Genomic DNA, 14,237 nt, shown 5'->3' on the forward strand with positions numbered 1-14,237 from the left:
AATAAGACCCTCAAAGAAATTCTGTGCTGATATATTTTGGAGTTTGTATATTAAACTGACAAAGCACTCCCAAGTATTTCGATGTGTGGCCCTACACCAACAAAATGGAAATCAGTCAGCAAAAACTCCTAGCTCTTTATCTGAAATTCTTCTCAACTGTTGTTTGTTCGTTTGCTTGTTTGTTTGTTTTTCTATGAACCTGTAAGATTCTTATGAGTTGAACTTTGATTTATACAACCTATATTAATCTCTTTTTAAAAAATATATACTTTCTTACTTTCCTTTTCCCCCATCGCTTAAATGTTTCCTAAGATGTCTGTGGACCCTTTCTTTGTTAATTTTGTAAATTCATTTGTTCACAAAGCTTCAACGATCACCCCATTACCCTAAAAAAAACAAATCTCATGCCACTCAATCTCTCTCTCTCAGGACCTAAGTTGTTAGTCTTTATTTCCTGCTCAGCCTTTCTCGATCAGACTCAAATGGGCATTCTACAAAGCCAGACACCTCATCTTTACTCTGAAACCATCTCTTTATTGTTTTATTTTTTCTTTTATGGTGTAGCCACTTCCTGTGGAAATTCTCAAGTCATTGTTGACAAAGTTATCTCCTTCATCCCAGACCATCAGTAATTGGGGGCTAGAGGGTGGGCCACACTCAGTAGGGCTCACTCCTGGATCTGGGTTCAGGGATCACTCCTGGTGTGCTCAGGGAACATACAGGGTGCCAGGTACTAAACCTGGGTTGGCTGCATACAAGGCAAGCACCTTACTTACTGCTGTATGTCTCAGTCCCCAACAATAAATATTTGTACTGACCTCCCTAAAACACGTGTCTTTATTCTCCACTGTCATATAGTCCTTTTGCCACTTTTCCTGTTCAAAGACACTCCCTGGTTCAGCTTTATCATACTCAGATCAACCATGCTACTACCTAACTGAACTAAACTGTCCCAAAAAATATAAATTTACTTTCCAAACCTACCCAAGCTGTTTCACTGCTATGCCACTGGTCATCTGCTTCCTCCCAACTTAAATCATCCTTTTCTGCTTCTCAACATATTGCCCTTCTTTCAAAGCCTGACTGTTATATCTCCCAATAAATCTTCCTTACATTCCCCTCAACCAAATTTAATCAGTCTTATTATTTGAATTCCCACAGCAAATTATTTGTCATCTGTCATCATTTCTGTTTTACCCCATAATCTGCTTTAATGATTTGTGTATAATATGTCTCCCTTCTTATATTGTAAATATCTTCAGACAGGAATTATATACCTCTCAATTTTTCCACTACAAATCAAAATGTGTACCTTGCACACACCAGAACTTGAAGAAGTATCTGCCAAAGTAGTACATAGACAGTCTTAATTAACAAATTACTGTTTTGTGTATGGGTCAAGTCCTAAACCCATGACACTATCAATTTCTTTAACACTGATGGTTATCCACTGTCTTAAATCACCTTCCTTTGAATCCACTTAGAAAGGATGAAAAACTGTTAGAAGAGAAGAACACGTATGTAGGTTATTCCTATCCTTAAACAAAAAAGAAGTTCTGTTCTGCGTCATGGAAAATTAGAGCATAGTAATAAAATGCGTCAACGGGACTTGTGGAATAATGATTTAGTGGAGACATTACTTTGCCTCCTGTTCATAGGTTCTAACTTTCCTCTAAAGTACTTAAGCCACATGTTCTATTTCTTTTGTTTTTAGATTACATTGACAACGATTGGCTATGGAGACAAAACCCCCCTAACTTGGCTGGGAAGATTGCTTTCTGCAGGCTTTGCACTCCTTGGCATTTCTTTCTTTGCACTTCCTGCCGTGAGTATCTCTGCAACATAAAAAAAAAAGCAACTTTAATTACATCTTAGAGGTTTATTGGTGTATGATCTTCACAATTGGATGTGCTGGGAATGTATCTATGTATCTGTATAATTTACCAGTATAATTTTTCTGCCTGCACGTCAGAGCCTGGCAAGCTACCTGGCAAGTGTATTCAATATGCCAAAAACAGTAACAGCAAGTCTCACAATGGAGATGTTACTGATGCCCGCTCGAGCAAATTGATGAACAGGGCAACAGTGCTAGAAGAACAAGACAACAGTGCTACAATTTTTCTGATAAATGTTAACTTTCCTGCATGTATACCACTGGGTAATTTATGAAATAGGGTCTTCCCTTAGAGATACTTAAGCTGATTTTATACCAGCTAAGGCTTTATGACCAAATAATAACCCAAATGGCATCACCTCTCAGTCTACTAAGACTTAACATATCTAGAAAGATTTAAATATTATCTTTTCAAACTGATCACTTACTTTGACTTGGTATGTAAAATGTTACTTAACAGAATACTGTGTGAAAATGTAGTATTTCCCTCTTCTGATCGATTTGAGTGAAACCTCATGTGACCTTAAGAAGTTTATAATTATGTCAGATGATTTATCCCTTTTGTCATCATCATTGATTTTTCTTAATGAGCAGTTTTTGCATCTAACCAGAATGAAGAGCACATTTATCTTCTCTCAAGCTTCTGACTAATTTTTCTTAAATAGATGAGGCATGCCTAGCTGACCATTACTTCATCCTTTTGTTTCTTTAAAGGCAGTCGGCCACAATATTCCATTTTGCCTCTATCCACAAGCTCTTACTGTTTTTGCGTCATCTCTCTTGGGAGAAGCGAGTCCACAAAAAGACAGGTTGAAGCAGTGGCATTCGTTATGCTTAAGGAACAGTAGCCTCGGTCTTGCTCCCAGACACTAGCTGACGCAAACCACAGCCCCTGCCAAGCGGATAACGCAGAAACATTCTAAAGGAAGCCAGAGGAGCATGGGTTCTCGGCACTCCGGCCACTAGCCAACAGGGATCCTCCTTAGCCTGATAGTGAGTGTGGAGCAAGATTCCTCAAGCAGGGCCCATACAGGCCTCCTGTAGGTCTCCAATTCTGAGGGATCCACTGGAGAAGAACATGTAAATGGAAGTTAGGGGGTAGAGCTATAGTATAGTAGGTAGGGCACTTGCCTTACACACCACCGACCCAGGTTCACTAGCTAGCATTTCAAAGGGTCCCCTGAACACTGCCAGAAGTGACTCCTGAGAACAAAGACAGAACTTACCCTGAGCATAACCAGGTGTGGCAAAAAAAATTTAAAACAGAGCCATAGCACAAAATCCGAGGACCACAGGAAAGTAAAAAGGTCAGAAGGGGACCGTAGTCGGGAAAAGGTGGAGAAGCACTAATGTAGCAATGTGCTTGTATTTCCCATGGCCAATGTCAGACTCGATGTGACCAGCCGGATCAGCCCATTATGTACCTCACAACATCATGGAGAAGCAGAAAACATCAAGCATACATTTGAGCATTAGACTTTAGTTGGAATGGAAAGCCCCTAACTGTGTATTTTTGTCACACTCTACCAGTGTCACTGTATCCTTTTGCTAGAGTTGCTAGATGGCAAGGTATACTGAGTGGCTTAAACAACAAAAATCTATTGCCTAATAGTTCTGGAGTCAGGAAGTTGGAAATCAAGGAGCTAACAGGATTGGTTATGTAAGAGCCCTATGGGAAGAATCTATTCCAGACAGCTTGGCTTGGCTTAGAAATGGCTGACACCTCCCCGGGGCTGCACTTAGTCTTTTTCGGGGGCCTGTGCTGAACAGATTTCCCCCCACAGGACACGGGTCATATTGGATTAAGACCCATCCTAATGATTTCATTGTAACTTGATTACTTCTGTAAAGGCCTTATCTCCAAATAAGGTCACTTTTGGTTCTGAGGATTAATATTTTGGAGGAACACAGTTCTGACCATCACAATATACTGGGTATGTTTCTTTATCACTATAAGGAGAAAGAATAATCATTCAGAGAAATTTTATGATGGATGACAAGTGTGATCATGAACACCCAAAAAGTATGAAATGTTGTTTTTATTTTTTAAATAAAATATATATATATATTGTAAGAGAAGTTTTAATGAAAGTTTACTTCTTGCCCTCTTTTAGTCCAGATATATGTTTCTTCTTATGAAATTACTAACTCAAGGCAAGTCAAAAAGTAACTTGCATATCTTGAGTTGACTTATGTAGCTCTTTCAGTAAGTCAGAACAAAGACTCACTTAATAATCAGATTCCCTATAGGAAAATACTTGTAAGCACTGTAGCACTGTGCACAACAAATCGTCCCGTTGTTCACCAATTTGCTCGAGCGGGCACCAGTAACATCTCTATTGTGAGACTTGTTGTTACTGTTTTTGGTGTATCGAATGTGCCGGGGGTAGCTTGCCAGGCTCTGCCATGCGGACAGGATACTCCCAGTACCTTGCCAGGCTCTCCGAGAGGGACAGAGGAATCAAACCCAGGTCAGCCACGTGCAAGGCAAACAGCCTACCCACTGTGTTATCGCACCAGTCTGGGAAAATACTTGTAGAACAATGAAATGCAATCCTAAAACATTTTTTCTAAGATAACAGCACAAAATACCTGCTGCTTTCATATTTATACTTCTCCTTTTGCCACACATATAACAAATTCTGTGGTACAACAACAAAACTGAGCAGGGGCTATTCAAATAAGCAGTGGTGGGACCCTGGAGATTGTACTGTAGTGAAGGTGCTTGCCCAGCACGCACATGTGCAGCTTTGATTCCTGATACCACATATGGTCTCCCAAGCAGGAGGTCCTGGGCATTGCCTGGGGTTGTCAATAGATCCCTTATACCATCCGTTCTGAGGAGTGTTGCATCTTTGAGTCCTGGCACTGAACCACCAGTGTTAGTTGAGAATTGTCAGTAGGACCCACAAGCCTCCTGATAACCATTTTGAGATACCCTCCCCCAACTCCCTCCTCACCACAAAAAAGTAAGTAATTGAGTACAGGCTGTGCTCAGAGTAGAGCCTTCTGAGAATAATTCATAGCCTATTTTTAATGTAAAGAAATTTCTGATAAGTTGAGCTAGTTCACAACTCTTTGATGGTTATAACCAACAAATGTAGATTCGTAAGTAGCAAAGTGGCATGCATTCAAAACACGTAAGACGGCCTTGCACACAGCCTACCTGGGTTTGATCCACTGCACACCTGAACATCTTTGGGAGCCAGCCCTGGACACTGCTGGATGTGACCCCCTCAAAGAAAAAGATTTGTAAGGACCTAGAGCCAGGTGGTGTGTCCACCTCCAGCAGGCCACGTCCAGCACAGGGAATACCCCTGAACTGAGCACCACTATGTGAAGTTAAACTTGGCCAAAGCTCTATTGACCAATCTGCACAATAACCAGACTGGAAGAAAAAAAAAGTACCTATTAAGGAAGCAGGATGGGGAGTGGGAGGAAACCGGGGACATTAGTGGAGGAAAGTTGACACTGGTGGTGGGATTGACAGTGAAACATTATATTCCTGAAACTCTGTATATCATGGGGCCTTAATACAAGAAAAAATTAACAATTTTTAAAGGATATTGCTCTTTTAGGATAAAGGTCAGAGTCTAAGATGTCTTTCTCATGAATCATGAAATCCCATTGATCGTCGAATTTCTCGAGCACTCTCAGTAAACTCTCCATTCGTCCTATCCCTGAGATTTCAGAAGCCTCTCTCTACTCAGCCTTCCCAATGATGCCGCATTGGAGGCTCTTTCAGGGTCAGGGGAATGAGATCCAGCTTGTTACTGGCTTTGGCATATGGATACACCATGGGAAGCTTGCAAGGCTGTCCCATGTGGGCAGGAAACTCTCAGTAGCTTGCTAGTTTCTCCCAGAGGGAGAAGTAGGTTATAAGATATCGCTTCTGGGAGCTTGCTTTTAAGTCTCTGGATATTGGCCATTGATGGGATTACACACACCTAGGTTCCTCTGCTGGTACCTTCATGTGTGAGGCTTGTCCGAACGTGTGGAGTGGGGCCTTGAGCATGGCTGTGGCTAGTTCCAGTGGTCTTTGGCCACCGGGAGCTCTGCTCGGGGCGGGGAGGGAAGCTGGAGCTCATCCCCTCCGAGGGGCCCCGGGGAAGACAGCCAGGTGTGTGGGCAAGAGACTCTCTGCAGATGTCTTTCTAGGAAGAGTTTTATAATAAAGTGACTATATTTCTTGGTGCAAATTAAATTAGTACATATTGGAAATTTGCAAAGTTTGCTGTCATGGAATAATCCTTAACAATGCCAAACAAAATAGATGCTACCACAGATCCCTTTACTGCAACCTCATACTAGATGCTGAGTTCTCATCTACTGAAAAAATATATATACTTTGTAAAAAAAAAAAAAAAATGATCTGAGGACCTGGGTTATGGCTCAAGTGATTTAAAAAGTGTTCCTTGAATGTGTGAGGCCCTGGGTTCAATCCGTAGTACACAAAGATAGGGGAAAGCTAGACAGGCCACACAATCTCTTGAACAGTACAGGCTGCCGACTGTGATGTCTGAGATTCAGGACAGCACATTTGCCAAGAAAGTTAGTGGTGCGTTATGGGACACCTCTGTTTGGGATTCTCCCACCTAAAAAACCAGAACCAAAAAAGAAAAGAGCTATTCCTCATCTTTCCCTCAAAGCAGAAGGACTCTGCACATGAGAGAGTCGAGCCCTCCAAACCGCCCTTCCCAGGCTCCACTCTGGACCTTCACCGCTGAGCCAATGAGCTCCTCCTGAGCTCACTGTCTGGGCCAATAAGCAACTCTTGTGCCCCTCCGTAAGCCAAAGACTCCTCCTGCGCTCCTCCCAAGTCAATGGACTCTTCTACCACAGGCTAGGCACATCTTTAGGACCCTTCCTCCCCGACACTGCAAAATAAAACTTTGAAAAAATAAAGACTCTGGGCCAGGGAGATGATTCAAAGGGCTGGTGTGCATGCTTTGCATGTGGGAAACAAACCCAGATTCAATCCCTAATATCAGCAATAGCACCCCACCCCAGCATTGCATTGTGAACAGCCATTGAGTACTGTCAGATGAAGAAAACACTAAAGACTACCTTGCTATCTTGCCTGTTTCTCAGGTGTGTCAGACTTGGCTCATTTAGTCAAGAAAGTAACTAAGCTTAAATATGTAAGATTTTTAAAAAGGAAACTTCTATAACATATATAGGTAGCACTTCTCAGCATAGTACTACAAAGTTACTGAAAAGTCATGTGATCTTAGAAAATTAGCCAGTTGGGTGCAATAAGCAATATAAAACAGATTATTGTGTGCCTGCTAAAAAGGTAGGCTTGGGAGGTGCTTGGGAAAACAGACAGCGATGAAGGAATATCACTCAGATGGTGGGATTAGTGCTGGAACCCCAAAAGCCCATAACAACTGTCTTGTGAACAACTTTGTATATCATAGTGTTTAAATAAAGTTAAAAAAATTAAAGCTGGGGCTGGAGCGATAGCACAGTGGGTAGGGCGTTTGCCTTGCACGAAGCTGACCCAGGTTCTAATCCCAGCATCCCATATGGTCCCCTGAGCACCGCCAGGGGTAATTCCTGAGTGAAGAGCCAGGAGTAACCCCTATGCATCGCCGGGTGTGACCCAAAAACCAAAAAAAAAAAATTAAAGCAGAAAAATTTTGAGAATGTATCTACTGTTGTTAATATTTGAAGAGGTGGCATATAAGTCATTCATAGAAAACATAGATGATTATAGATATATAACATAAGAAACTTCATTTTAATAGACTTTCATTTAGGTTCACTGAACTGTGTGCAAAGAGAGAGGTGGAAAGAATTGGAATGTAGCCATAATGAGACAATGAACAGACCTGGATTCGTGACTGTTATAATAAATGGTCTGGCACAAGAGATATGAAGCCAATATTTGCCATCGACTAATATATGTTTCTAAGCACTGCCGAAGTGATTTTCAGCGCATCTTAATATGTTTGTCTGATGCTGAATTTTTTTCTATGGAGCTGTGATTTTTCAAAAGGGATTCAAGCATGAACCTCTATTTATTTTTTAAAAGTTAAAAAAGAGTTATTATTGCTATTAATTTAATGTCTACAAAATTGGAGATAGGCCCCATATTATTAAATTGTATACACATAGGATTCATACTCATAAAATGTATCATAAAGATTCCCATAAATTCTTATAGAATTAAAGAATTAATTTCTTAATTTTATATTCTCTTACATTATTGTGCTTTATAAAAATGGCAGTGAGAGAATAATAAATATTTAAATAATTATGTAGAGCAGGAGAAAATGTAGAAGTTTTGAATGACTAAGTTGATCTGAATTTGGAAATAAAGGGCCCTTTTATAACCTATAAATGAAAAAAAAATGTTTAAATCCTTGAAAAAGGTCATACCAATTATGTTTGTTTTTGTGAGGAAGGGGTGTTGTTTAGGCCACACCTGGCAGTTCTTGGGGGACATTTCATTTCCATCTCTATTCTCAGGAGTATCTCCAGGAGGTACTCAGGAGACCATGTGGTACCAGGGATCATTCAAGCAATCAAGGCAAGCATTTTTTTTAATTGAATCACTGTGATATAGACCCTTATAAAGCTGTTCATGGTTAGGTTTCAGTCATACAGTGTTCTAATACCCAGCTGTTCACCAATACCCAGCTGTTCACCAGTGTACATTTCCCAGCACCAGTGTCCCCAAATTCCCTCCCATTACCCCCCACCCCCACCCTAGCCTGCCTCTATGGCAGGCATCTCTCTCTCTCTCTCTCTCTCTCTCTCTCTCTCTCTCTCTCTCTCTCTGTCTCTCTCTCTCTCTCTCTCTCTCTCCCCTCCCCTACCCCTTCCCTCTCTCCTCTTTTGGCCATTATGGTTTGCAATATAAATACTGAAAGGTTGTAGTGTATATCCCTTTACTTGTAAGGGCGATTCGAGGCCGCCCTAAAAGCCTCCATCCTTCTCGGAGAGACTGGCAAGCTACCCAGAGTACCCTGCCCGCACAGCAGAGCCTGGCAAGCTACCTGTGGCATATTAGATATGCCAAAAACAGTAACAACAATGGGCCTCATTTGCCTGACACCTAAAGAGCCCCCAATATGGCAGCGCTAAGAAGGATGAACAAGGAGAGGCTGATAAAATCTCAGGGACAAATTAGACTACCAAAACAAAGAAGGACTAAAATGACTGTACTTTCAATGCATGTACGCTGGCATTGGAAGCATCCATCAAGGACCTGATGATGCAAGCGCAGAAGATCAAGTATGACAGCATTGGTCTGACTGAAACAAGAAGGCATCGATCACATCATGCCATTTTTGACACTGGAGAAGAACTGTTCCTCAGAACATGTGACAACAGAGACATTGGTGGCATTGGTGTCCTTGTCAGCACGAACTTGGCCATGAGCATTGATTCATTTGAATGCCTAACAACCCGAATCGGAACGATTACACTTGAATAGATGTGGCTCACTGCCGGCAGTTTCTATTTTCGTCATCTATGCACCAACATCCAACTACGATGAAAAAGAAATTGAGAAGATCTACATGGAGCTGGAGAAGTTCTATAAAGAAGACCCCACCTTCTACAAGATCATTGCCGGTGATTTTAATGCAAAGATAGGAACCAAGAAGGTCGCCCAAAGAACTCCACATTAGGACCCATGGCCTAGAATGGAACAAACAGGGTGAGAGACTGTCTGAGTTCATCATGTTGACCAAGATCATCCATGGTAACTCACAGTTCCAGAAGGCCAAATGTAAATGTTGGACATGGGAGTCTTCCGGTGGACAGTTCAACAAAGAAACTGACCACATTATATTCAATCGAAGGTTTTGCCTGACCGCAGAGTTTAAGTTTAAGAAGAGAACTCCCAGAATGACCACCAACTGGGAGCTCTGGCACTATTGTGGCAACTTGGGAAGATGCCGACATTGACAACATCCATGAGGAATATGATCTACTGATTCAGCATCTCCATGACTGTGCGAGGAATGCCAGGAGTGGGAAAGCCACAAATAGACACTCCTGTCTTCGGAAACTCTCGCACTCATACGCCAACATGGTTTGGCATGAGCCTCAGACAATCACAAGCTAACATCCAAGCTGGCAAAGCTGTGCAGAGAAGCGATAAAGGAAGACCTCCAAGAGAGAAGAGCAGCAGTGTTGGCCGATGTGGCAGAAGCCGGGAAAAGTATTCGCAATGCTTGCCTGACCTTAGCCAACTCTAAGACCAAGATGACTGCCCTCTGATGTCCTGATGGATCTATCACATCTTCCAGAAGGGCAATGGAGGATTATTCTTGACTTCTACTCGGATCTCTGACAGCCACATCCACCTGCCCTCATACCAAATTCCACAGGATGGATATGTTGTTCCCAATGTCCTCCCTTCCGATATCCAACATGCCATTTCGTCAGTAAAGACGCGTACAGCACCTGGTCCAGACAAGGTCAGACTCGAACACCTGAAGAATCTGCCACCAGTACTCGTTAATACACTGGCTTGGCTCTTCACTGTCCGTATGCAAGGTTTCATCCCAATGGAAAATCAGCAGGACCTTTCTGTTGTACAAGAAGGGAGACATCCACGACATCGGCAACTATCGCCCAATCTCCCTGTTGTCTGTCATCTACAAGTTGTTCACTCAAGTCATCCTAAATAGAACAGGCAGAAAACTAGATGAAGGACAACCATGCAAGCAAGCTGGGTTCCAAAAAGGATTCAGCACGATTAACCTTATCCACACAGTGACAAAGCTCATTGAAGTTTTGCAAGAGTTCAAGATGCCGCTCTGTCTAATGTTTATCAATTTAAAGAAGACCTTTGATTCTGTTGAGACTGAAATGGTCATCAAAGCCCTAGCCAAACAGGGCGTTCAAACTCAGTACATCAAGATCCTCTGCGAGCTGTATTACAAATTCACCACCAGGATCTCACCATTCTACAAGGAAGTGATCATTGACATAAAGAGAGGGGTTCGGCAGGGTGATACCATTTCACTGAAACTTTTCAGTGCCACCCTCGAGAATGTCATGTGATGACTGGAATGGGAATGAATAGGAGTGAAGATAGACGGTCGGCAACTACACCACCTCCGCTTCGCTGATGACATCGTTGTCATGACACCAAACATTAGCCAAGAGGCACAAATGCTGGCTGACTTCGACCACAAGTGTGGAAAGGTCAGACTACAGCTGAATCTCACCAAAACAATGTTCATGAAAAATGCACTAGTCCCTGATGTTCCATTTGCTCTCAACAGAACGAACATCTCCAAATGCAGCAGCTATGTGTGCCTGGTTCGAGAACTCAAGGTGAGGAATAAATTGGCACCAGAACTGCGCAGGAGGAGGAGAGTAGCGTGGAACTCCTTCAAGAGCATCAAAAAAGTGGTTACTATTCGGGTATCCCAAAGAAGTATGGAAAGATCTATGCTTGAAGTATCACATTTCACTCAAGTGAGAGAAGGAGTCGAGAGTTCCCACCTCTGTCAACAATCAAGAATCAGGGATGCTGTCTATTTTGCCAAGGCGTCGAAAAGCAGATGGGCCAGACACGTAATGCGATTTAGAGACGACCGCTGAACTAGAGCTGTTACCGACTGGATTCCACGGGGCGTCAAAAGACCGTGTGTCCACCACCTACGAGATGATCAGCCTTCTTTGTCAAAACCTTGAATGAATGGTTTGAGGCTCTTCGTTTCTGGAGCAAACAGATACCATTGGGCTACATTAGCACGCCACAGGGACGAATGGAGACATTTCTGGCACCCGCTCAAGCAAATTGAAAATCAACAGAATACAAGTGATACAAGTGATCCCTTTACCTACTTTTAACACAGTTCTTGTCCAGCATGACCATTTCCAACTATTTATTGTCATACTGGTCCTTTCTCTATCTTACCCACCTTCCACCTCACACACACTTGTGATAGATTACAACCACTGACCAGTCTTCCTAACCCCTGTTTTCCCTGGCCTTGGATATTAGTCTTCTACTATATATATGTATATGTATATTTTTATACCTCACAGATGAATGCAGTCACTCCATATCTGTCTCTCTCCTTCTGATTCATTTCACTCAGCATGATGCTTTTCAAGTCCATTCATTTATAGGAAAGTTTCATGGATTCATTTTCCTAACCGAAGGCAAGCATCTTTTAACCCTTATACTGTCTCTCTACTGCAGAGAGCAAGTTTTTATAAAGTTTAGTTTGTGGGGCCGGAGCGATAGCACAGCGGGTAGGGCGTTTGCCTTGCACGCGGCCGACCCGGGTTCAATCCCCAGCATCCCATATGGTCCCCCAAGCACCGCCAGGAGTAATTCCTGAGTGTAAAGCCAGGAGTAACCCCTGAGCATCGCTGGGTTGTGACCCAAAAAAGCAAAAAAAAAATAAAGTTTAGTTTGTATGGGGCCAAGGAGATTGATAGGTCTGGGGCGTATGCTTTACATTTGGGAGCTCTGGATTTGATCCCTAGCACTGCATGATCTGCCGCACATCACCAGAAGTGCCATCACTAAAAACGCTTTAGTTTGTGAAGTGCAACTTGTATGTATGGTGACGTTAGCCAGCAAAGACAACTACTGAGAACAGAGAGAAAACACACTGCTAGATATGATTTCTAATTTCATGGTACAGTCATTTCCCATCATTAATAATAGAGCTGATTGTTATTCAATTAACAGTAAATAGTAGTATCACATAACTATATTTGAAAATAATATTAGTTTTATCAAGTTATTGTCATAGATGTACTCACAATTACAGCACTTAGAGATAAGATGAAAGTTAAAGGTCATCTAGAACCCAAAATATCTTAACCAAGTTGTCATCCAGTTGACACTAACACCTAAAGATGAGAACCTAGCACCCCCCCCAAGCAGTCTAGAACATCTCTTAGCTACTTTGAAACTTTAAAGAAAAGAAAAACAACCATTTTTTACCTATGGGAAATGCTGACAATGCTCATAAGATACCCACTCTAACCTGAGGGCAAGACTCCTTTGAAGTTTAATAAAAAGCTAATAATTTATAGCTGGAAAATCAAATCTACTGACTTGAAAGTAGTGGAGCTCTTCGTCCCATGTCAATAAAGTTGAGACTTAAAGATAAAGCTCAGAGGCTGAATTTTGCAACTCCAAAAGCCAACCTAAGGCTAAAACAAAGCATTTTGATTCCACAAATGTTAGACCGGAGCAAATTGAAAAGAAGCGGGTATATGAAAGAGTCAGAATTTTGGCAGATCAAGATGATAAGAAGAAGGAAGCAAAACAGCCAATAAATGAATGTGAACAGAGAAAGGGCATGTTAATTTTACTAACCCCCAAATCTGTGTAGATGAGCCAAAATTTAAAAGGTAAGGCACACTAGAAGCATTAGATCGAATTTGGGAAAACAGAAATATGTTTTACAATACCCCAATCTTATAGCATAGACAAAACAGACAAAATGGACACTTTTCTATAGCTTCAAAACTAAGTGACTATCTTATCTGGATAACTTGTCTTGCTCTTGTACTTAATTTGGTAGGTCCAGAATTAGGGTATCATGGAGGATTGTTCTGGGGTTGATTTTAAACACACCCTTTATTGCCATTTCACTGTTATTTCCATATAAATGGAAAAATATATAATTTACCAGTTTCACCAAAGGACTAGGAAATCTCTTATGCTCACACCAGCAAGACTTTAACTTGCCCCAAGTTTTTCATTGGTTTTTGTTTGTGGGGACCACACTGGCTACTCCTGTCTCAGTGTTTGGAGAAACATAGTGTGCTGAGATTCAACTGGGGTCCGTTACATGCAGAGTATGTACTCAACGGAGGTCTCTTGCATGCATAGCATGTTCTCAGTCCACTGAGCTCTCTCTGGCCTCTGGCCTAAATTTAAAAACCACCTTTATCCAAAATCAGAACTGATGCCTTTTATGTTCCATCACTGGGCAAGAAATTTTACTCTAATTTTAACATTTTTAAATGTCATAAAAGAAGAGAGAGAGAGAAGCACCATTATTATTTTTATTTTATTTTATTGAATCACCATGAGATACTTACAAGCTTTCATGTTTGGGTTACAGTCTCACAATGATCAAACACCCATCCCTCCACCAGTGCACATTCCCCACGACCAATATCCCAGGTATACCCCCCCTTTCCCACCCACCCCCTGCCTCCATGGCAGACAATATTCCCCATACTCTCTCTCAACTTTTGGGCATTATAGCTTGCAACACAGACACTGAGAGGTCATCATGTTAGTTCTATTATCTACTTTCGGCAAGCATCTCCCATCCCAACTGGTTCCTCCAGCCATCATTTTCTTAGTGATCCCTTCTCTATTCCATCTGCCTTCTCC

At 41.8% G+C, this 14,237-nt stretch overlaps 1 protein-coding gene across 1 annotated transcript in view; it reads left to right on the plus strand.

Annotated features, from left to right (window-relative positions):
• The window catches only part of KCNQ5 (potassium voltage-gated channel subfamily Q member 5), a 588,348-nt gene that overhangs the window by 478,448 nt on the left and 95,663 nt on the right, over nucleotides 1–14,237 (plus strand). The window contains exon 6 of the mRNA XM_055134600.1: nucleotides 1,715–1,825. Coding sequence (XP_054990575.1) covers nucleotides 1,715–1,825 — 111 coding nt within the window. The remainder of the gene's footprint in view (nucleotides 1–1,714; nucleotides 1,826–14,237) is intronic.

Source organism: Sorex araneus, chromosome 4, assembly GCF_027595985.1.
Source record: "Sorex araneus isolate mSorAra2 chromosome 4, mSorAra2.pri, whole genome shotgun sequence".
In the NCBI taxonomy this organism is placed as follows: domain Eukaryota; kingdom Metazoa; phylum Chordata; class Mammalia; order Eulipotyphla; family Soricidae; genus Sorex; species Sorex araneus.